General features: G+C 41.2%; 1 protein-coding gene across 1 annotated transcript in view; it reads right to left on the bottom strand.

Moving 5' to 3' along the window:
• DOCK8 (dedicator of cytokinesis 8) overlaps positions 1 to 23271 on the bottom strand; it is a 131905-nt gene that overhangs the window by 92524 nt on the left and 16110 nt on the right. The window contains exons 2-4 of the mRNA XM_074953288.1: positions 19939 to 20035; positions 13577 to 13752; positions 8086 to 8157 (exon numbers count right to left, since the gene is read on the bottom strand). Coding sequence (XP_074809389.1) covers positions 8086 to 8157; positions 13577 to 13752; positions 19939 to 20035 — 345 coding nt within the window. The remainder of the gene's footprint in view (positions 1 to 8085; positions 8158 to 13576; positions 13753 to 19938; positions 20036 to 23271) is intronic.

Raw genomic sequence — 23271 nt, 5'->3', positions numbered from 1 at the left:
TGGTCAAGTGCAGAAGAGGTAAAACAAAGAAATGTATTAGTGGATGTGTTGGAATGTGTACTTTAAATAAGAACCACTACTAGGTGTCAAGCAGATCCTAGGATACAGCATGTGCTGACATAATCCATACTACAGTATAGTAGAGTGCAATCATTTGTAAATCCAGCAAACCCCGATGACAAGAGTGTTTTACAGTAAAGGTTCCAACACGACATCTCACAACAGTGACACGGCAGCGGTTCAGCGTATTATTATAGAAGACTGCAGTATACTTTGTAGAAGGAAGCATTCACTTACTATGGATTGCAAGTGGACTCGTTCAGTGAACTGACACTTAAATTACAGCATTAAAATCTCACAAAGGTTTAATGATTGGACCATATTCAATGATAGCATAGATCAGTGGTTCTTAACTTGCAGCCCAATCAGCACACAGCTGCTGCCCATGTGACATCCTCAGGGCCATACGGGTAGTATTTTGGGTGACCAGATGACAAGAACAAAATATTGGGACACGTGGGGGGAGGGGACAGCCACAGGCTCACCTCCCCTCCCTCCCCCGCCCCCCCCAAAACCGGCTCTAGGTTTTTTGCCACCCCAAGCAAAAAAAAAAGCCGGAGTGCTGCCGAAGCAAAATATCAGGACAAATGGCGTCCCGACCGTACATCGGTCGGGATGCGGGACAAACAACTAATTATGAGACAGTCCCAATTTTATCAGGACATCTGGTCACGCTAGTAGTATTGGATGCAGCCCACATGTCACATCGTGGGCTGATATGCGGCCCACAATCGTAACTAGGTTGAGTACCACTGGCGTAGATGCTTACATTAGTTTAAGTTAGGTACTCTATAAGCAGCTGAGGTGTGTGACATGCCACTTATAATGCATGCTGTTGGAATTCATACAATTTTTTCTAGGTTCTTCTGCCATGATCATCACTGTAGTACCAAAAGTACAGCTGGGAGTGAGCCTCCCAGCCTGGACAGACAGACCTGTGCTAGTGGGGCTTCCGCTAGCATGCTAAAAATAGCTGTGTGGACATTGTGGCACCAGTCCAAGCCTGCCCTGTCCCCTGAGCCCAAGCTCAGATGGCCGTGTGTCTCCAAGCTCTCTCGTTACTGGAACCCTGTGTGCTGCAAATTGATATGGCAAATGCAGTTACGGGAATGGTCTTGCGTACTGACCTTTACAAGGCACATTTAGTACTATTTTTGGGTTTAAATCAGACCATTAGGTCTGCTTGATCTAACCTAGTATTTTTGTCTTGGTTTCATCTGCATAGCCCACATTAAAATTTATAGGAATCATGAGTTACAGTCCCACGCATCTCAATGAAAATATTATCCTAACTGCCTCAACAAGGTTAAGATATGCCATAGAAATGAATTCAGGACTTACAATGACATTGCTGAAATGATGGCACCTCTTGTTATTTTATTTTTAAAAGCTATCTCACAGGTGTGAGAACCAGCATGCATCCCAGATCTAGGACAGCGTGTTGTCTTGCAGTAAATAATACGGAAGCTGGAACTGTGCTTAGTTTAATGATGGACTGAAAATCATAGAATACCACGGTTGGAAGGGACCTCAGGAGGTCATCTAGTCCAGCCCCCTGCTCAAAGCAGGATGAATCCCCAATTTTTGCCCCAGATCCCAAATGGCCCCCTCAAGGATTGAACTCACAACCCAGGGTTTAGCAGGCCAAAGCTCAAACCACTGAGCTATCCCTCCCCCGCCACTGAGCTATCCCTCCCCTAAAATGGCCGCAAACTCATAAAGAAGTCCATGACCAAAATCCAAGAGACCTCTTCAGTTCACAACAGTTCACAAGTTCCATAGCACAACTCTACTATATTGTATTGGTTGGTCTGTTTGATTTAAAAAGTACAATTTATTCAAATAGTTATTATACATTACAATTCCCTTTTAATTCTGAGGGGGTATTTAGTAACCTTCAGAGCGGTAAGAATGAGATCTTTATTGAGGATACTGAGAGGCCAATATTCCTTGCTGAAAGACCTGTACTGAGGAGCAGCCTGGCCCCAGCATGCACAGCAAACTGGGTACCTCGTGAATCCTGACCCTCTTCCTCTAGCGCCACTCATTATCCTACAAAGATGATCTCTCAATACTATGCATAGATAAATGTGTTGGTCCTAACACACATGCTGCTTTGTTTGTTTGTTTGTTTGTGATTGTTTTAAATGGAGCTCCCTTATATTTTATTTAATGTAGCACACCCAATGCATTCTGTGTTTGATATGGTAAAAGACATGCACAGTCTCATCTACCCTCAACTTGCTCACTCAGTGGCCTTTTCCTGTGAAAAACAAGCAGAAATGTCTAACAATGGCATTGCTGGCACACTGCAAACTAACTGTCAGAAAGGAACAGTAAGGACTACTGCTCTCCCAGATTCACTTCCCAGCTTAAATATCACAAACTTGACAAGCAAAAGGATCTCTGGGTGAAGTACATATAAAGAGGTAGGATGGAAGGCAAAAGGGAGCATAAAATGATGAAGTGCTGCAGATCGGAAGGGTAAAACCACAGGAAGTTTGAACCCTAACACTGCGGGCAACAAGTTCCATAGCACAACTCTATATTATGGGGAAGGCTGCTGTGGTGCTATTTATTCCCTGCTGCTGCTGGCAATTGAGCCAAATATTACAGCAATGTCATGGCTTAACATTGTTCAAGAGAAAAATTAGGAATAAGGAAGTAGATATCATGAAACAGGCTTAGTGATTTAAACAGAAATGCAATGAGTTCAGAGCTCTGTTGAATAATTTTAACAGTAAAGTCTTCTACATTCAGCATGATATTCATCAGGTATCCAAGTGACATTTTTACTGCCATATCAGGAATGCATACATTTTGATATGTTCCGTACTAACATTTTATAGCCAGTCTCCTTCTCTCAGTTAAAATATTCTGATTTGCTCAGCTTTCCTTTCCATAACCTTTCCAAAGCAACAGCTAAGCACCTTAATGCCTTGATGCCTTGCATAAGTGATAATAAGTAATTATGGATCAGGAAGACACTTTTTTGCCCCTACATTTGGGGAGTAACTGAATTATATGCACCAATGTGTTTGAATTTTAATTGTTTACCCGTTCACTGAGAACGTAAAATGAAGTCATAAAAGAGAAGGCACCATTCCTTGACATCCCTGCTCTCCTTGAGTGTGACCTTATTCTGGAATTGCCTTAATCACCTAGGATGAAAGACAGGAACTCTAAGCTGTTTTATTTTAAAGTCCCTAACATTCAAAAAGAGGTTTTTTGTTCCTGGAGGTAAAGCAAGAAACCACCTAAACCTCAGCAAACAGTTTTAATTATTCAAGTACTTAACTTTCTTGTCAATTACTGAACATACCAGAAATTACTTTTTTTCGTCCTGCTTCTCCAAAAATTTTCATGGAAAATACTCACTTTGAAAAGTTTTTCTAATACCACCACATGACGGCAGTTAACACTGACAAAGCGACAAGCCCTGTTTTCAGTGAACAGCCCAAACTACTGGCCCAGAAGAAGACACTCCTGCTCTAAGGAGTAAAAGCAGAGCCTTCCAAACTGCTACAGCAGCCTCTGGGCTGAACAGCGCCCCCAGCCATCATCACACTCCCAGTTAATGACAGCAGTTATGGATCTACCAGCTATCCAGTCACGGATGGTGGCCAATATTCAATAACATGTAAGAAACCTCCAGTGGACAATTATAGAAAAACTTGCAGTGGGAAGCGTCAGAAATAAGTGGTTGTCTTATGTCCTGAAGAATGAGGGTCGTACATTATAAAACAATTATTCTGCCTAATGGAACTTGGGATACTACCCCTATAAATGTCTAACCCTTTTTTGGAGTTTTGTAGTGTTTCAATGAAGACCCTCTAAGCCAACAGGAGAGAGTTCTCCCATCGACTTAGTTACTGAGAGGCGGTAGCTATGTCAATGGGAGTATCCGCTGGTCAATGTAGTGCTGTCTACACCAGGGGTTAGGTCAGTATAACTATGTTATGTCAGGGGTGTGGATTTTTACACCCCTGAGTGATGCAGTTATACTCAGATAGGTCTGTAGTGCAGACCAGACCTAAGCAACTCCATTATTCCTCCCTGACTGAATCCTGATCTGACAATTTCTGCTGCCTATTCGACATCTCTTTCTCTTCTTCAACCCCCACTCCACCCTCTTGTCTCTCTCCGCAGGAACTTTCCAATTTGTTTTAGGTGAAAGTTGACAAATGACATCAGCTTCCTCATTAATCCACATCTCTGAAGGGTGTTTTTCTGCCACGCCTCTGTCTCCTCCCTAGATCTTCTGACCTTCTTCCATTCCTTTCAGCTGTACATCACCACTCCCTGCAGCTTCCAGTTGAGAGGAAAAGTGGGTGTGAAGAGGGCTCCTCAGTCCTCCATTTCAGCAGTTCTCAAACTGTGGGTTGGGACCCCAAAGTGGGTCACAACCCCATTTTAAGGGGTCGCCAGAGCTGGCATTAGACTTACTGGGGTCTGGGGCTGGAGCCGAAGCCCAAGCCCCACCGCCTGGGGCGAAAGCCGAAGTCTGAGCCCCACGACCTGTGGCCAAAGCCCAAGGGCTTCAGTCCTGGGCAGTGGGGCTCAAGTTACAGGCCTTCCCACCTGGGTCTGAAGCCCATGGACTTTGGCTTTGGTCCCCCCCGCCTGGGGCAGCAGGGCTCGGGTGGGCTCAGGTTTTGGTCCCTCCTCCTGGTGTCATGCAGTAATTTTTGCTGTCAGAAGGGGGTCGCAGTGCAATGAAGTTTGAGAACCCCTGCTCTATTTATTGGCCCCAAGGAACTGTGGTTGGCCAGGCACAAATCAGAGCAGCCTTTGAGTGGCATACATCTCAACTCATTCTCAGCTCAGTATTGAGGCAACTATGTACCCATGTATATATACATATTATATATATTCAGCAGAAATATATACACATGCAAAATACTTTTGTACATCTGAGGATTTCAAAGCACTTAATAAATATTAAGTAAACCTTACAATGCCCTTCCAAATGGAGTATTATGACTATCTTTTTACAGATTGACCAATGCATAGTTTAAATAACCTATTCAAGGTCACAGCAAGATAGTAGCAAAATCAGGAACAGAACAGAACCTATATTCCCTGGCTCCCAATTCTTACTTTGATTCCTCAAATATTTTGATGCAACTGTTCACAAAAAACACGTGTGCATAATTCCCTTTACCCGGATGACCAAGATAGTAAAACATACCATAAGCCTGAGTATGCGTGTGTATAGGAAACAGTATTTGTATGACTTCATTTACATCTATATGTACATAATTCATCAGAGCATTTTGTAATATTCTATATATGCTGTTGTCTGTCTCTATTACTTTACTGCTTACTACATTTGTGCACACAGACAAATTTATAGATTAAATGAGGCATAAACTTGCAGGGCATTTACCAAAAAAAAAATTTGTAAAGGGAGTCACAGTTAGAGAGCATCCATGCTCTGTGTAGTGTAGATATTCAGAGTGAAATGCACTGCTAGCTTATCATTAGTGACTCTAGGGTTGCCAGGTGTCCGGTTTTTGACCAGAACGCCCGGTTGAAAAGGGACCCGGCAGCTCCAGTCAGCACTGCTGACCGGGTCGTTAAAAGTCCGGTTGGCGCTGAAGGCAGGCTCCCTGCCTGGCTCCGCGCAACTCCCGGAAAGCTGTCAGCATGTCCCTCTGGGTCCTAGGCGGAGGGACGGCCACGGGGGAGGAGAAGCAGAGGGTAGGGCCACGAAGGGCGCTGAACTCCTGCACTGTCCCGTTCAGAATTTTGAAAAGGAGGTTACCCTACTCTCGACTGTGCTGGGAGCCCCCTGCGGGCTTGCTGTCAGCGTGGGGAGTCCCCTTCAGGCACACTGTCAGTGCTGCCCTAACTCTAACCCTGCCCTTAATTTCCTGCAACTCTGAAAATTCAGATCAATCAAAATTCGGGGGCGGGGGGATGCTTAAAACCTGTAGTTTTGTGCAATTGAGAAAATTCAAACCCATAAACGTAATTTTAAAATGCTGGAAAATAAAAAAAATTGAAATTACAAAAAAAAAATGGAATTCAGCCAAGCCTAACCATATGATCTGATTAATTTACCAATTGCCAAAAAGGGAGTTGCTAACAAACAATGCACTTCAGCCTGGACACCCACAGACTCCCTTTAACGTTTTTTAAAATACTCCTCAAAATAGCTAATGGGAGCTGAAGCATTTAGCAACTTTCAAGCCCTTGCTAATGGGGCTCTTAATAGGTACATCACTGACTCTGCACCTTGAATTACACTGACCAATATAAACTGAGGGAATAGCTTTGCAACTGCTCAAAGTATTATCTGAAACAAGGTAGCTGACTCTGACAGTATGCTAACAATCATATGACTACAGTCAGTTCTCATGGGAGAGAGACAGTGACACAGAACTCATGCTTAGGCTACTGACGTTGTGTTTCTCTTTCAGGTCTCCAGTGGAAATCAGTTTATCTCACAATTCTAAGTTGAGGTTAAAGAAAGGACACACTCAGCACAATTTCAATCCACATTTTGCTTCCACTTATTTTGATAATATCAAATAAGTTAAAGTACAAAACAGTTCACTAACCACTTTATTGCTGAAGGAGGTAAATCCAGCAAACCTACTTGACTAATACTACTCTTGAACAAACTGCGCTTGGTATATCCTGATGATTATTTGACACACTCCACAAGAAACTGTTTCCAATGCACAGGCATGTTCTGGCAGCAGTGGAAGTCTACCCATAAATGGTATTTCTGGCTTTGACATTCAATCTGTTATCTGATAAGAGGTTCTGAAATAATCTTTGAAACCTGGTTCTCTGTCGAAACCGACAAAGGTGACAGAGCTTTATAAATTAAACCAGCAGGACAGATTTAATTCTTTCTCCATCTCTCCGCAAATCTTCAGAGACACAGGTTCAATAGCATTTAAAACGTTTTAAAAATACAGACTCTAAAAAGCTCTATTGCCTACAAAAGCCTTTAAACTACGGGTATGTCTACATGGCAATCACAGAATTTGATTGCAGCTCATGTAGACGTACCTGAACAGTCTAGCTAGCTCACACGCCAGAGCAGAGCACCAGCTTCAGCACAGGCTGTAGAAGCATGGCTGGAACCCTGGTAATTACTTGGGCAGCTAGTAAACATTAAAGCCATGCCCTTGCAGCTTGACTGCTCCAGTCCAGTACCCAACCAGCTAGATTAAAACTAGTTTAGATATCTCCACACAAGTTGCAATCAGACCCCGTGATTAGTTGTCTTATATAAACATTTAAGTTTGTGTTTATACCTTTGAACTCAATGGAAATACACATTTTTACTTCCTTATCCCATCTTATTTATAATGATAAAAATGACATTTATCTAGAGATCTTTACCCTGACAGATCCCAAAGCACTTCACAAACTTAAATCACATGTAAACTCTGAACAGGGATTCCCTTCATCCACCAGTGAATTACGAACATCCTGGGGATGACACAGAAAAATGGTCTAACAGCACACTGCAACACCACATACAGTTTAGGACAGGAAATGAAGAGTACCTTATCATATTTAGAAGGAAGACAGAATTTAAGTAGAGAGAATGTTATTAGTCAGTTTGGGATTTGGTCAGGATTTTGTGAATGGTGCCATGGGAATTTTAATGACCACAAGTGATCAGGACCTCCGTTTCACATCTCCTCCCAAAAGTGGAGTATGTGAATCTATTTAAATAGAGTCACATGGCTATTGTGTAGCAATTAAAAATGAGTAGTATAAAAATACACTATTGATATTGCACAGAAATCATTCATCACTTAATATGAAATACTTCCCTCTGGATTTATTGTTCTTCTATCAAAAAACGAAGCAACAGCAAGAATTTTTAACTATAGTGCATCTGCCCAAACAAAACAAAACAATTTAAAAATCGCACTGAAAATGCACTATTACCTTCAGCTATTCAAAATTCTCTTCTGTGGGATTAGTTATAACAACACATATTATGTTAAAATACAGAAAGGTATTTGCTGTTTTATTTGCAAATATGTAACTTACTTTCGATTCACAATCAGCCACTCCCGAATATATGTCTGAACACAATCCCTGACATGTGGATCCAATTCAACACTGTGAAAGACAATAAAAAATACATGTTAATACTTTAAAAACATTGTCATGTCTGAGAAGTGGAAGATTGATCTGTACTACATGTGTTATCTTGCTGGAATATTTGCTGCTGTTCTGGTTTTAACAGAATTAACTATTTACCACTCAAGGTAGCTCATGAATACAAGACTAATGAAACGTTTGATGGCAATCATAAAATACTGCAAAACAAAAGAAAGTATCCAGGCATGAACGCAAGGTCTCAGACAGGATCATAGTCAGAGCAGCGAGCCCCTCCTGTCACTCATGCCACTGCAACTCCATGGCTATTTTTAGCAGGTTAGCTCAATCAGCACTAATGCAGGTATGTCTCCTTACGCCGAAAATTACACGTTACAGCTCCAGTGAAAACATACCCTAAATTAGCAAACAATAAATTTCCTGTAACTGGTACAGCATTTTTTGTTGTTTGGTTTTGATTTTGTAGTGTAGGTAAGATCCTTTCAATTGGTTTGGCTGGTGATCTGTCCTCCCTGCTCTCTCTACAGGACACCTCAGAGTGTACTGCCTTACGTGCTACTGTGTGTGCGTGTTCTCCAGGCCCTCTACCTCTTGCTCAGGCACTGGGGGACAGCTATGAAGATTTTCTCAAGGTACAGATACTACCATGGTAGATGTGAACATCCAAACATGGCTGGGGTTATGTTAAAAGCCGCTGTGTGCACATAAATCCACAATGGCTGTTGAAGCTGGTTAGCTGAACTTGTCTCAAGCTAGTTACTATTGTCCCTGTACTGGAGATAGGGTCTATAAGGACTTTACCCAGCATGAATCTATACATTCTTCCAGTGAAAAGAGAACCCTGCTACTCTTCACTAACACTGGGGCCTATTATCTAAAACAAATAAAATAAAAATGTTTTTTTATTTTGCTACAGAATGAAACAGAGCAATATTTTTAATCATCTATCTAAGCAGGAGCTCCAAACATCAGAGTGCTAATGGCTTCTAATCTGTCCCAGAAAAAAAGAGTTTATTATTACAAGTCACCACAATCTTTATCTTATTATATGAATTATTTTATATAAAATGATTTTTAAACAAAAAGCACCCTCTGTGCAAAATTTTATTGACTATCCCAGGATTTATATGATGGAAGAAGCGCTGGAAGTATTCTCTGACACATTTTTAAGCACTCTTTTTCATGTAATTCATTATTTGCTGCAAAACTAGATATTTCTTTCTCCATCTGAAAACCAAAAGGAAAGAAAAATTATCCACAATGAGGGGAAAAATAGAAAGAAAATACTTATATTTAAGTTCATGATTAATAAATGTAGAGCAACTGCATAAGAAAATGTTTAACTTGGATCAATCATATGTGATTTTGAGCACATGGTCTATATTTTAAAAGATGGCTTGGCTGACTGATTTCTAAGGAAGTAACAAACAAGGCCAAATACTACTCTTGAGCCATATCCATAGAACTTCCACTGACACGAACAGCAGCTGTGCACTTGGATCAAAAGCAGCATATGGCCCTTTATGCTTGGATTTAATTGCCATCTCAATGTATAATACTAGGAGATCATACAAAATCTATGTTAAATAATTAGCGTGGATATGACTTAACCCAACAAAAGCAGATGAGGTTGAAAATCCATCCTTAGCTTGCCCAAGTCTGACTATTATTGAAGGTACTGCTGTAGAACATTTAAGAGTTCTCTCATGATTTGTGGGCACTTATACATACCAGGACAATTCTGATCTTAGGGACACCTATGCAACTCCAGATTTTTTCCATTTTCTGACTGGAGTTGCACAAGTTTAAATGAGGACAGAATTTGACCCATGGGGTCAGATTCTCAGTTGTGTTCTGGCCCCTTTGAACTTCCTGAGCGGTGCACAAGGCCAGAAAGCAACTAGATCTCCCCCGCTGTAAAATTTCTGGAATAAACTAAACATAGAATTTCTTCCACAATTGAATTTTTGTGCTTTTCACTCAGGCACAACACAATGAACTGGTTTTGCATTGTTAGCTTTCTGTGAAACAGGGGAGATCTGTAGTGGAACGTTGCCGACTTCAAATTTATCTAGATGTGACTGCTTGCACACCAAAATTCAACTGGTATGGTTCCATCTGTATGTCACACACTTGTATCTATAGTGAAACAACCCAACATTATACCAATTTGCAGAAGAACAGTTTTGCACACCTATTCCAACTCATAATTAGAGTTGACCCATGACACAGTTAGCTTTTGACTCTGCTAAAACCTGTTAAAAAAATTCTCCAAGGCATCATTTTTTCTAGTTCAAAACACTCTACTGCTCATAGTTTTAGTCTTTCTCTCTAGCTGTCTTAGGTATTTCCAGGATGCCCATCATCTGTATGGGAGTACCACTAACAATATTTAGTACTTATTCAATATTTAATCTGATTCAAAGCCCAGTAAAGTCAATGGAGAGACTCCTAATGGTTTCATTGGGTATCAGTTCAGGTCCATTGTGCTTTACATGGTTAAAGTTATTTCCAGAGATTACCAAATTTACCCTCACAAACCCCCTGTGTGGTAGATAGCTATGTAAGTATTATTATCCCCATGTTACTGACAGTGAAAGTGAAAGAGGGGGGCTTAGTGACTTGCTCAAGGTCACATAGCAAGTCAGTGGCCGAGCAAGAAACAGAACCCAGTTCTATGCTGAGTCCATGGTGCTTCATCCCTATATGACCACAAATGCCACTCACTCCCAACAGGTGGAGGAACTTGATGGCAGCAGCCAAGGGGGACAGCCCCAGGAACGAAGGAGGAAGACACTTGCTGAGGGCACCAGGTACCTCCCCACTCCCTTGGAGTCTCTGGCACCCATCAGTCGGTTGAGAGGAAAGGGATTCTGATTGGCCTGCACCTCCCAGCTCCAGGATTGAATCTGGAGCACGGAACACGCGGTGCCTGATTCCAGCCGTTTAAAGTTCATCCCTATATGACCACAAGGTGCTCAGAGACACACACAGATTAACGACTGCCAAGCCGCTCAGATGCCCAGCTGCAGCTGTTCTTTTTGGTCTGTTCTTCTTTTGTCTCTCTAATCAATTTGGTTGTGATCAAATTGTTTAGACACCAACAAAGAAATTGTGTTTTTTCTAAAGTTCACATTTAGCTTCTTAATACACCTTAACAACAAAAGCAAGCTACATTAAGAATTAACGGTGTGCCCTTTCCTATGCACCCTCCATTAGGCTTAAAAGAAATAGAATGGAAGTGTGTGTACTGCTTCATTTTTTTTAACTGTGGTCATTATCGGCCCTTTAGAAGAAAACTGGATCTCTTTTGTTTATCTCTGAATTCTGAAATATCAGAAAGGAGAGGAACAGAGATGGGCCCAACTAGAACTCTGAATCCAAACATGCCCTGAACTTTGGGGCTGGTTTTGATCCAGATTCAAAACACAAAAAGGGCCAATTTTACCTATAAGAAAGAGAAATTAAGCTCTGGCTCTTTCCTTTCCCCATGGTCTACGCTCATTGTTGCTGTCTTTTTGAAGGAGAACCCACAGACCTCAACACCCTTACAGGCTGTATAGGGGACTACCAGCTGCACACTTTCCCACACTGCCTTTTGCAGGGGATGGCTGCCAGGTAACCCCTGCCGCTACTTGTCCTGTAGCGGCCAACAATTCCTATCAAGCCAGCATGGAATAAGCTCCTTCTTAGAACTGTTCTTGGATTTTTTTAAAACATCAGCAATTATGACTGTCCCCACACAGCCGAGCGCTATGTCACACATGGGCCAGCCAGGATACAATCTGCTCCCTCACAATTCTAGCAAGTGGCATTATTAGATCTCCCTGGAGTCCTTGCATAGTTGCTAAGTCCTGTACATTTTGGGCAAGCACTCCGGCTCCAAAACACTTAGTCTGGCCTGAGCTTCCAGCATACCTACTGCTGCAGCAGGAATGGGACCTTTGTTACCAATGCAGCTACACCAATGGAAGCCATCAAAATAAAATGATTTATTTTAATGACTCAGGATCAAATTCTGCACAGATTTACTGGACCAGAACCAATGTCTGCAGGGTGACCACCATTTCCACACTGCCAGCTGGCAGCCAAGACAAAGCTATGACCAATGCTCTGTAATCCCTGGGAGACTAGGCACCACAGGCAATGCCACCCACAGAAGATTTGATTGGCAGCACCCCCATTACCGCTGATTGGTTCAGATCCACTATTGAAGCATGGAGGGCAGTCTGTACAACAAGGCAGATCCCTGGCCTGCTACTGAGACAGAGCCTGCCTTATTCCAGCTTTGGACCCAGATATACTTCTGCCTTCCCTGTCTGCAGGTACACGGTTCTGGGACCCATGGCTGAGGCATCCAGTTTCTGACCCTTGGATTTGTGTCCTGACTCCTGCTCTGACTTCTAGGACTGACTGCATGCATCCCACTTCCTGACACCTACCCGCTGTGCCACACCTGTAGGACTTGCATGATACAGACTGTAGATGAGTGTAGAATTTGCCACTAGCTGCTTGATTCTTCAGCCCTTATATGCATGTAAATACCCCCTTACTCTCAACAGGAGTAATACACACATAAGGGCTCCAGAAGGGGGCCCTAAGTCTTCTGGCTTTTTTTAGAGCAGAGCTACCCTAAATAGCTTAAACATATTTCTGCAATTCTGCTGCCACAGTGGCAGTGCTTGGCAAATTGGTACCTGATCCAAAGGCACTGGAAAAATTCCCCTGGATTTTAGTGGACTATTGTTCAGACCCTTGGAGTGATTGCCCCAAAAATTCTATGCGGTGGGGAGAGATCGGCAGCAGGCAGGCACGGGAGGAACACATGGACAGGAGAACAGTTCAGGGGAACAAGTTTAGGCTGAAAGTGGCTCTCACATTTAGGCTCTCGTAGAGAGCTCTAGCCTCATGCAGTGGCAGCTGCATCTGCTCAAGCAATTATGCAAGAAGTGTGTGCGCTGTAGGGGTGGGGGAGCTGAATCAGGCATTTTCTACTATGAGTTTAATTAAATAAACCAAGCTTCAAAACCACTGTTTTAAAGGGATACTGTCTGATTAAATACCTTGGTTAAAAACTCTATAACTTGTGGATCATGAGCTGGATGGTTAAGAGGCCTTGCAGTCCCATCATGTGCATTTATTGGAGAAAATTACAGTCTCAGAAACGAAACCCTCTTCCACCAATTAGATCACAATAGTCATCCATGCCTTTGCAGAAACATTTTCATAGACTCCCAATTCCGCAAGCTACTTACCTAACTTCAATATGTGAGCACCACTATTGAAATCAATGGGACTGTTCCTTGCTTAATGTTAGGAAAGTGAATAAGTGCCTTGCTGAATTGGAAACATATGAACCTGCACACATCCTTTTCAATACCTTTTTAATCACACACTATTCCAGATAAGCTCTCCTTACCCTTCTTCAGGCAAGGAAGGCTGCAAAGTCCTGCATTCTTTTGGAGTAAAGACAATGTCCAAATCATCTTCAGGAAAGTCACCAAGTTCTTGCACAGTTTCTGAGTCTAAGTTGTTCAGCTGTGTCATCAGGAAACCTTCAAAATCCACTGGTTCCACTGCGTCATAAAACGGAGGCTGGAGAGAACAGAAATAAATAGCTATCTTATAGAAATGTGGGCTTTTAAAAGAAATAACTCAAGCTTATTGCCCCTACTAAACCTAGAAAGCATGTCTCTATTCCTTTATGGCATGCAAGTAAAATTCTTCAAAGAATAAAATGGTTAGTGAAGGATCGGTCTAAAAATGGAAGGCGCAGAAGAGCAAAAAGTTAATTAATTAGAAAATAAACACAACATACGAAGTTTAGGCCCAAATCTGCAGCTCCTCTTCATTCAGAACTTTCACTGACTGGTGGAAGTGAGGGCTGGTTCAAGCACATCTGGGGCCCCCTACAGGCCCATTCAGTTGGACCACGACTCCATGTAATCATTCAGTCTCCCAGCCCAGGCTGATCATTATAGCTGTGAGAAAGGGGGCAGAAGCAGAGATAGATAGGAATGGAGAGGGGCCGATGAGGAGACCCAGAGGCAGGGTCAGGAAGCAGACAGCATGCAGGCAGCAGTCAAAGGGCACCTAACATCCTCAGTAAAAGGCAACAATATCCAGGCCATGATGGCTGAGTCCCTGAAGCAGGAGCAGAAGCTAAGGCAGGTACTGAAGACCCTGACACCCAGCCCAAACAATCCAGGCCAAGATCATCAAAATGGCACACTATTTGGATTCCTGTCTGAAATACTTTGATCCTGATTGTCAGAAGTGCTGAGCACTCAACTCCAAATTAAGTCCATGGGACCTCCAATAAGATTACCATCCAAAATATAAACACAGGGTTGTTTTCCCACCTCTCCCTAGAACAGATGACTTTTATTTTTATGATATTTTCCTACTGTCACCACAGTAAATCTTTAGAAAGACCTGGAACAGCTGTCTCCATCATCAGAAACCTCAAGCATCTGCCACTTCTGCAGTATATTATGCTGCAACTTAATAAAGCCAAAGGATGTTTAGTCACGCCTCATTAGCCATTCTGAGGTGGTACATCCTCTTCAGAACAAAGTTTCAAAACATGTGAACTCTTCCAATGGCACACACTATCAACTGGCTTGTTCTTTTACTTGCATAGTCACAACAATAGTGACAGAATTTCCTACTGCAGAATGGAAAAGAGACTATGAAACAGCATCTTAGAACAACGTCACTTAGAATGTTATATAACTTTCTTTTATATAAATGTACAAGTTATTGCAAACGTAGAGGGTACTGCTATTTCTTTTTCCTTACTGTGTAACTAATACAAAATAAGCTGCTTGTATGAAGACAATGAACCACTGTCCAGTCATATTCAAAGACTATTTATACCCTATTATAGGTTTCCATTATAAGTAATGAAGTGAGTTAAAAGACACAGTTTAAGATAATCTATCTTTCCTTTCCCGTGAGCTCTGAGGAAACCTAAGTACAGTGTGACCCATGAAAGATAATTACAGGATTAGAATAACTTGTGTACCAATGGGGAGTCCACTGGAGTATATTTATCAAATCAGCCTGTTAAACTATCCTTGACTATCAAGTACAAGGACTCTGTCACAACAGTAGCCCAAATATTGTAAATGACTGTTTCCTGAAAGTACCAAAATAAAAAGGGGGCATAAACATAGATCACATAATTCATGCATACTGTCCTATAGCTGGGGATTATAAAAATATTCAGCAATTAAGAAAAATAAGGCATTTGATGTTTCTTATACCATTACACCCTTTATATTCAATATTACTACAACTAACTACTCCATCTGAGATTTATTCTATTTGCATGCAAGGTTCTTCCATACAAATAAAAACTATGGACCAAATCCTGAAGTCCTTATTGAGGCAAAACTCTCAGTGAAGGTAACACATATTTCAACTGTGTACAAACTGAGTAAAATATAAGAACTTCAGGTTTTGGGCCAATGGCAGGTTTTGTTTTTTGTTTGGTTTGGATTTTTTACTTGTAAGGATCTTTGGATTCAGCTTTATAAAAAGGGGTTTCCCAGACCCCTTTATAGAAAATTCGGATATAGGTATTTTACATTTCAAAGAGCAAAATTTTTATTAATTCTTACTTTGTCCTGTTTACATCTTGTTACATATTATTCTTATCCTTCCCTTTTCTACATCAGTCATGTTCCACTTTTAAGAACTTGAGGGTATTTTCAGTAGCAAGTGCCTGTATCTATAGCAAGTGTATCATGAAACTCCATGCCCAGGTGCATCATTTACAGAACCAGGAGGAAAAATTCCCCATATGCTGATTGTCAGAAATGTTCAGGGTACTACTCTCATTATATTTACTGTATGTGCTGCCAGTGTTATATGGACAAGTACATCTATATTGAACTCAGATCATGTATACATAGTTGGCACTGGGCATTTGACGGTGCTTTCCATGTGTGCGGAAATCCCCAACTACAGGATTGTCAGATCATATCACTGGATAGTTTGCAATTGCTCTTAAAAGACTACAGAGCTAGCTGATGCTGAAGCACCTTCAGCAAGACTGATGTGGACTTGAGCTTGTCCTTTGGATTGCTATTATTGAAGTATATATCCATCTCTCCCAGTTGTCTTCTCACTACTAGCTTGTTGGGCCAATCAAGTTCTTTAAAGGGGACGATAAACCATGAACAAGTTGATTTTTGACAAAACACAAGCCACAATGCATGAAATCCTGGACCAATTGGAGCAAATAACAAAAACTTCCATTGACTTCAATGTGGCCAGAATTTCACGCCATCTCTCTAGATCCTCTGTAATCAATCTCATTGCATCCACAGACTCAGTAATTTTGTCTCAGTGGGACAGTAGGAAACACAGCATCTACACATGATGCTCCATAGTCACTAAGTTCAGGCAGTTTCTGGCACTGCAGTCAAAATATCCTCAAAAATATCCTCTAAGTCCTAGAGAACAATCGCTAGTTAAAGCATTATGTAGTAATTAGGGCTGTCAATTAATTGCAGTTAACTCAAGTGATTAACTCAAAACAAATTAACTCGATTAAAAAAATTAATCGTGACTAATGGCAGTTTTAATCACACTGTTAAACAATAATAGAATTTATTATAAATATTTTTGGGTGTTTTTTGACATCTTAAAATTTATTGGTTTCAGTTACAACACAGAATACAAAGTGTACAGTGCTCACTTTATATTATTATTTTTGATTACCAATATTTGTATTGTAAAAAAGATAGACAAAAGAAACAGCATTTTTCACTTCACCTCAGACCATTTTTGTAGTGCAATCTCTTTATCGTGAAAGTGCGATTTACAAATGGAGAACTATTTTGTTACATAACTGCACTCAAAAACAAAACAATGTAAAAACTTTAGAGCAGGGGTTCTCAAACTGGGGGTCGGGACCCCACAGGGGGTCATGAGGTTATTACATGGGGGGGTCACGAGCTGTCAGCCTCCACCCCAAAACCCGCTTTGCATCCAGCATTTATAATGATGTTAAATATATAAAAAAGTGTTTTTAATTTATAAGCTGGGGTCACACTCAGAGGCTTACTATATGAAAGGGGTCACCAGTACAAAAGTTTGAGAACCACTGCTTTAGAGCCGACAAGTCCACTCAGTCCTACTTCTTGTTCAGACAAACGAGTCTGTTTACATTTATGGGAGATAATGCTGCCCACTGCTTATTTACAATGTCACCTGAAAGCGAGAAAAAGCACTGCATGGCACAGTTGTAGCTCATGTCACAAGGCATTAACATGCCAGATATGCTAAACATTTATATGCTCCTTCATGCTTTGACTTGTAGATTGCACTATCTTTTGTTTATCTTTTTTTACAGTGCAAATATTTGTAATAAAAAATAACAAAGTGAGCACTGTACACTTTGTATTCTGCATTGTAACTGAAGTCAATATATTTGAAAATGTAGAAAAAAATCCAAAAATATTTATAATAAATTTTATTTGTATTCTATTATTGTTAACAGTGCGATTAAAACTGGATTAGTCATGATTAATTGTTTTAATCTCACAATTAATTTTTAAATCATTTGACAGCCCTAGTAGTAAGACATATACCTGCAGATATTGTTATATAATGTTCCATAGTATTAGTTTACAAAATATTTTAAAAAATGAGGTAATTTAAATGCATATAAGTATATCTATAATCTTTTTCTTTTTGCTGAAGACATAGTGTTTTGCAAACAAAACGATGTTGCTTATTAAAATCCAGTTTTAAAATCAACCATTGTATTTACTTTCCAACATCACACCACCCACTTTCATCAATCAAATCAATCGCATTTTATTTTGGCTTCTAACTTGTCTAGTTTAGGTGGCAATAATAATCTTTATCATTTGAATTATGTGCTCTTAACTTTTGCAGTTTTGCACATTTTCTAGATAAGAATTTTAAAAGGGATGAAAAGAATAAAGCTAAATAGAGATGGAACATAATAGACTAACAGAAAAAAATGCAGATTTTCAAAAGAAAAGTTATCATTGTATCTTATGATACACTGTTGTACTCCCCCCCCACACACACACACACAGCACACTCTATCCAATGAAGAGCAATTTAAGCATCTTACAGAAATAGCCATAAATCACTATAGCAGACATACCTTTTTAGATGATGGATTAGAGGCATGTAAGTTGTGACAGCTCACAAAATGGCGGCTACAGGAAGTGAAATGTAATGTTACTAAATTTCCTAACAGCAGAAGCAGGTTTCTGAGAGCAAAAGAAGAAAGAAAACCCTGCCCTCACCACAGCATTTCAAACTGAGGAAGCGAGCAAAACGCTAGTGGTAAGCCCTGACACACAGGAAGTGAATGCTTACAATATTTCCAGTTTTCTCAATCGCTGGGGCACAAATACTCTGCCTGCTCCTACTACTACTCAGAAAAGAGTCAAAATCCCATTCTGGTTTTATTTCACAGCATGAGATACTCCCAAATCTCCCCTGCTTTTGACGGGCCTTTAAAAAGATTGTGAATTTAATGGGAATACATTTCCTCTTGTTACAATAAACAGGGGCTACATTCCTCCCTATGTGACATCCAGCAGGTTGGAGAAGATGCTGAGGGGGCTATGCAGCACCTGACTCAAGCAGAACTAGGCCAGTGACTTTCAAGCAGTGCACACCAACACACCTATTGCACCACCTTTGAAAAAGGTGTGGCATACTACCCCTTCCCTGTCCAAGCAGCTTCGCTGACTGGCATGGGGGAGGGGGAGGAGCCACGGTCCCTCTTAACCCCTTCCCCATTCAAGCACCTAACACACTTGCGGGTAGCAGGGATCACATTGCCCTTCAAGATTCTGGACAGTCCCTGCATAGGAGCATGAGATGAGATACCTTTTGGCCTCCAGGTCTGACCCCCATTGTGGAGAGCTGGCCAGAATTTGGCCCGTCAGTTGTTAGCACATGTAGGAAGAAGTCAAATCTGGAAGGCATTGCCTTGTTAAGTATTTGGCATTGAAGACCTTCCTGAAAAGGCTCTAACATGGAATAGTATAAAGCTAAACATCCAGTCCTGTCTCTTTGCTGTCTATGGCTAAGTATTTGAAACCTAGGCTGGAGTAATTCAGTTACCTCAGTGCATCCAAAACACAACCAAACCCAGTGCTGACAATCAGCCTACATTAGGTTAACTGCTGTTGTTTGTCAAATAATTTACAATAAGGAATAAATACAAGAAAATGGTCACCTATTCACAGACAATCACAAGAGAAAAAAAGCACTGAAACTGAAGTACGTTGACAAAATTTGTTACCTAGCGGTCCAACTAATGCACAGTCCTGTTTCCAATAAGTGCCAAATGCTTCATGCTATGAAGGTGTAGGAAGTCATCCACTGAGCCATGGCATATGGGTCACGTAATGCCCCTTTTTATTCTGGGCACGCACCCGTCTTTGCAGAGCACCTGCGGTCAGCACACAGCACACGCACCTCTGTGCCTATATGTGCTTACAGGGCAGGGCTCAAACAATTCCAGCAAAAAGCCACAATCTGCACAGTCATTTATTTCCTTTGATTTATACTACTCGATCTCAGGCCCTGGGCACCACCGACAATCGTTCCAAACAAACAGGTGCCTCAGCTCACATTGCAGTAGTTCTATTACAGCCTTATGCAGAGGGCAGCAGAAAGCAAGATCAGCCCCCAAGAAGAGTTCAGTTACCTCAGCCGAAAAACATAAATCAATATAGATGGAAAAACTATACATAAAAAACTAATCTCTGTACTTACCAGCTGAATAGAGCCAGAGGCGCTTATACTTCGTAGACAAAACTGTCCAACACTCGGTTGGAGGGTAAATTGCTTCCTTATTTCTGCTGATGAATGCCTTTAATTAAAACAGAAAAACTTAAATGTAGTGCAGTAGTTGTCCACAATTCAAAACCAACCGACAACAAATGTTAAGGGCACACTGGTTAATTTCAACTCTACATTTATGAATATCTGAGGTTCAAATAAGATAATCAAATATTTTTCCTAGAGTTTAAGCAGCTTAATGATGTACTCTAATGTTTGGAATCATATTTTGATTATTTCCTGCTCTCCTCTTGCTTTGTAACAAGTGTTAGCCTTCACTGAATTGTTCATAAAACGTTTACAGTGCTGTATTCTCAGGATTCTGTTCATTCGCCCATCAATAGATATAGTGCTATCTAAGCTAAATTCTTGGAACTGAGAAACTAAATATAAACTGGTAAGAAGAATTTGACCCAAAATCAAGTGTAATTGGAACATGAGTAGCAATATTTAATAATAGTCTGCAAATTCCGTCCTGCAAAGTAACTACTATAGAGCAAGAGAACAGAGAGGGACCACCACAGAGGGAAAACATTTTTAATGAGCTACTCATGGACCAAAAAAAGCAATAAGACAGGACTCCACCTACCGAACAATAAAATCCTATGCTCAGATCAATAACACAGTGTGCTGTCATTAGCACCTGGAAACAAAAACACCAGTCCAGAACATTGTAGTCTTAATAAGAGTATCAGTTGAATGTATAAGAGTGAGATTTTCTAAAGTACTCACTGATTGATTTCAATGAGAGCAGAGATAGGTCAATGCCAAGCGCTTTTGAAAATCCCAAGGTGATTGATAGTACAGTCAGCCAATCAAACCCATTGAGTTAACAATCCACTAATCAGATTCATTGCATTAACTTTCTTTAATAACCTCCTGGTAAATATTCTATGAGGCTCAGGAAATAAATAAAAAAAATACATAATAATGATTGAGTAATTTTTGTTTTTGTTTTGAAGCTGGTTATTTACATATTTTACCTTGGGAACACGGGGCATGATTCTCAAAGGTGCAGGTGGCAATTACGTGCCTAACTCCCACTGAAAGTCAATGGGAGTGAGGCACTTAATTGCCATTTGCACTTTTGAAAATCTTCCCCACAATAACTTCTTTAGAGAAATAAAGAAAATATTGTCACATGACCACGGGATGGGATATTTAGCAGGATCCACTAGAGTCCAGAGTGTCTAGTGGTAAAAGCAGGATATTGGGAGTCCATGAGTCTATTCCCAGCTCTGCAACTGACTCACTGAATGATGCTGAGCTCAGAATTGGATTTTCAAAAGATGCTGAGCGCTCACCACTCCAAATGAAATCAGTGGGAGCTACAAGTGTTCAGCACCTCTGAAAATCAGGCCTTTAATCTCCCTCACACCACATTCATCCCTGGTGTAATTTTTCTGAAGTTAATGGAGTTATATCAGCAATGAACCTGATCATCAGTGTTTCAGTTTACATTATCTATGTTACAGTTTTGTGCTGCCACCCATCACTATAGTATCTGAGCCTCTTCCAAGTCAAACAGACTGGAAATAGCATAGTCCCCAGTGGACTTCATGCAGGTTCTGGCTCTTCTCCTTTTTCAGGTTATAGAAGGCTTTCCTTGGGGTAGGGTTATATTTAAGTGTGGTAAAGGAGGATCTGGCTTCACTTCAGACAGCATTATTGCTTTGGAACAGGTCTCAAGTTTAAAGGAAATTAGGTAGTCCAGTCTCCCATTGGAGGAGAATCAGAAAAGTTCTTTGTTACATGGGACAACCTGCATGGGGTTAGGGAAACATCATGATGTGGTGAACTGAGAAGGTTCTTCTCTCCCCAGCACTCCTTCCTCTAATGCTAGTGAGCATTATTGGGTTCTTCAGCCATCTGATAATCAGGCTTATCAGATCCAACAAGATGGGGCTTCCCTGTTCAATCTGCATCTTCTCCTCTCTCTTTTCCAGTCCCCAGCTGCCTGTGAAGCAGCTGTTAATTCAGGGTCCTTGTCAAGTGTGACCGAGACTTTGCTGGACTCTAAAAACAACAATGTTTACAGCCAGAGCAAAAGCAACCCTGAAAAGCCGAAGTACTGCTATGGAACAGGAAGAAAAGATATCACAGAAATTACTCAGTATTGGCTCTACAAGGCTTTAACAAGCCAAAATGTTGAGGGATTCTTGAGCTGATTCAATAGAGAAATAAGTGTTTTTAAAACATCAGTAAAAAGGCACGTAGGGGAAATCCGTGATTTTCCAGTGTCTGGTGTGCTTAAGATAATATGGGCGACTTTTAAAAAGAGAACAAAAACTGTATACCAAGTCGATTTTCTTCCAGTTCATCTCCCACTACAAGTAATCTCTGATCATGTGTCTCTCACAGCATGAAGTAAGTCTCAGTTTTACTGAACCCAGGATTTTCCTTTGAAGAGAATGGGCCAGATTCTGCCCTGTGAAGCATACCACACGAGTCTCATTGACATTAATGAAAGTTGTAGCAGCATTCATCTGCTGGCAGACTATGGCTAAATGTTTTCCAAAAACAGATGTCACTCTAGATGAGGGGATAACATGTCTCTAAATTATACAGGTTGTGGGGTGATTAGGCCCCTAGAACAGGGCATTGTTCTGAGCTACAAAAGGGAAAAGAAGCACACAGACCAGGACACAACTCACCATTTGGTGTAAGCAGATGCAACTCCGTGGCCTTCAGAGGAGTTATGCCCCTTACAAGAGGCAATGCGTTTAGTATGATCATATTTCCCCAGTGGAAAAATGGGACACCACAGGGGGCTAGCCCGAGCCATCCCCTTCTCCAGCCCCCCGTGCATGGGGCTGGCCTGAGCTGCTTGTCCGAGCTCTGCCTGCCCCCCCCCGCACGAAGCTGGGGCTAGCATCGTTGCTCGCTTGAGCCCTGTCTGCCCCCAGCATGAGGCTGGGGCTAGCATAACTGCTCGCTCGATCTCGGCCTGTCCCCTGCACGTTCCTCTACACTCCACCTTTTTTGACAAAAGTGGGCATTTGTCCCATTTGCTCTTGCCAACTGAGCAAGCTGGAAAGAGCAAATGGGACAAATGCCCACTTTTTCCAAAAAACTCTGGACGGCAGGGACAGGGCTTAAAAAAGGGACTGTTCCAGCCAACATGGGACACACGATCGGTCACCCTAAATTAATTTGATCCCACAGATTTTTCACTATCTAACAGAAGGAATAAGTTTGAAAAGGAACACTACAATATTGAAGAAAAAATTACATACATTTACAGGAAATTGATAAAGTAAAGAAGGC

The sequence above is a fragment of the Natator depressus genome, chromosome 5 (genome assembly GCF_965152275.1).
Source record: "Natator depressus isolate rNatDep1 chromosome 5, rNatDep2.hap1, whole genome shotgun sequence".
Classification (NCBI taxonomy): Eukaryota; Metazoa; Chordata; order Testudines; family Cheloniidae; genus Natator; species Natator depressus.
The sequence above is the reverse complement of the archived record's forward strand: the minus strand, read 5'-3'. Positions and strand labels throughout refer to the sequence as shown.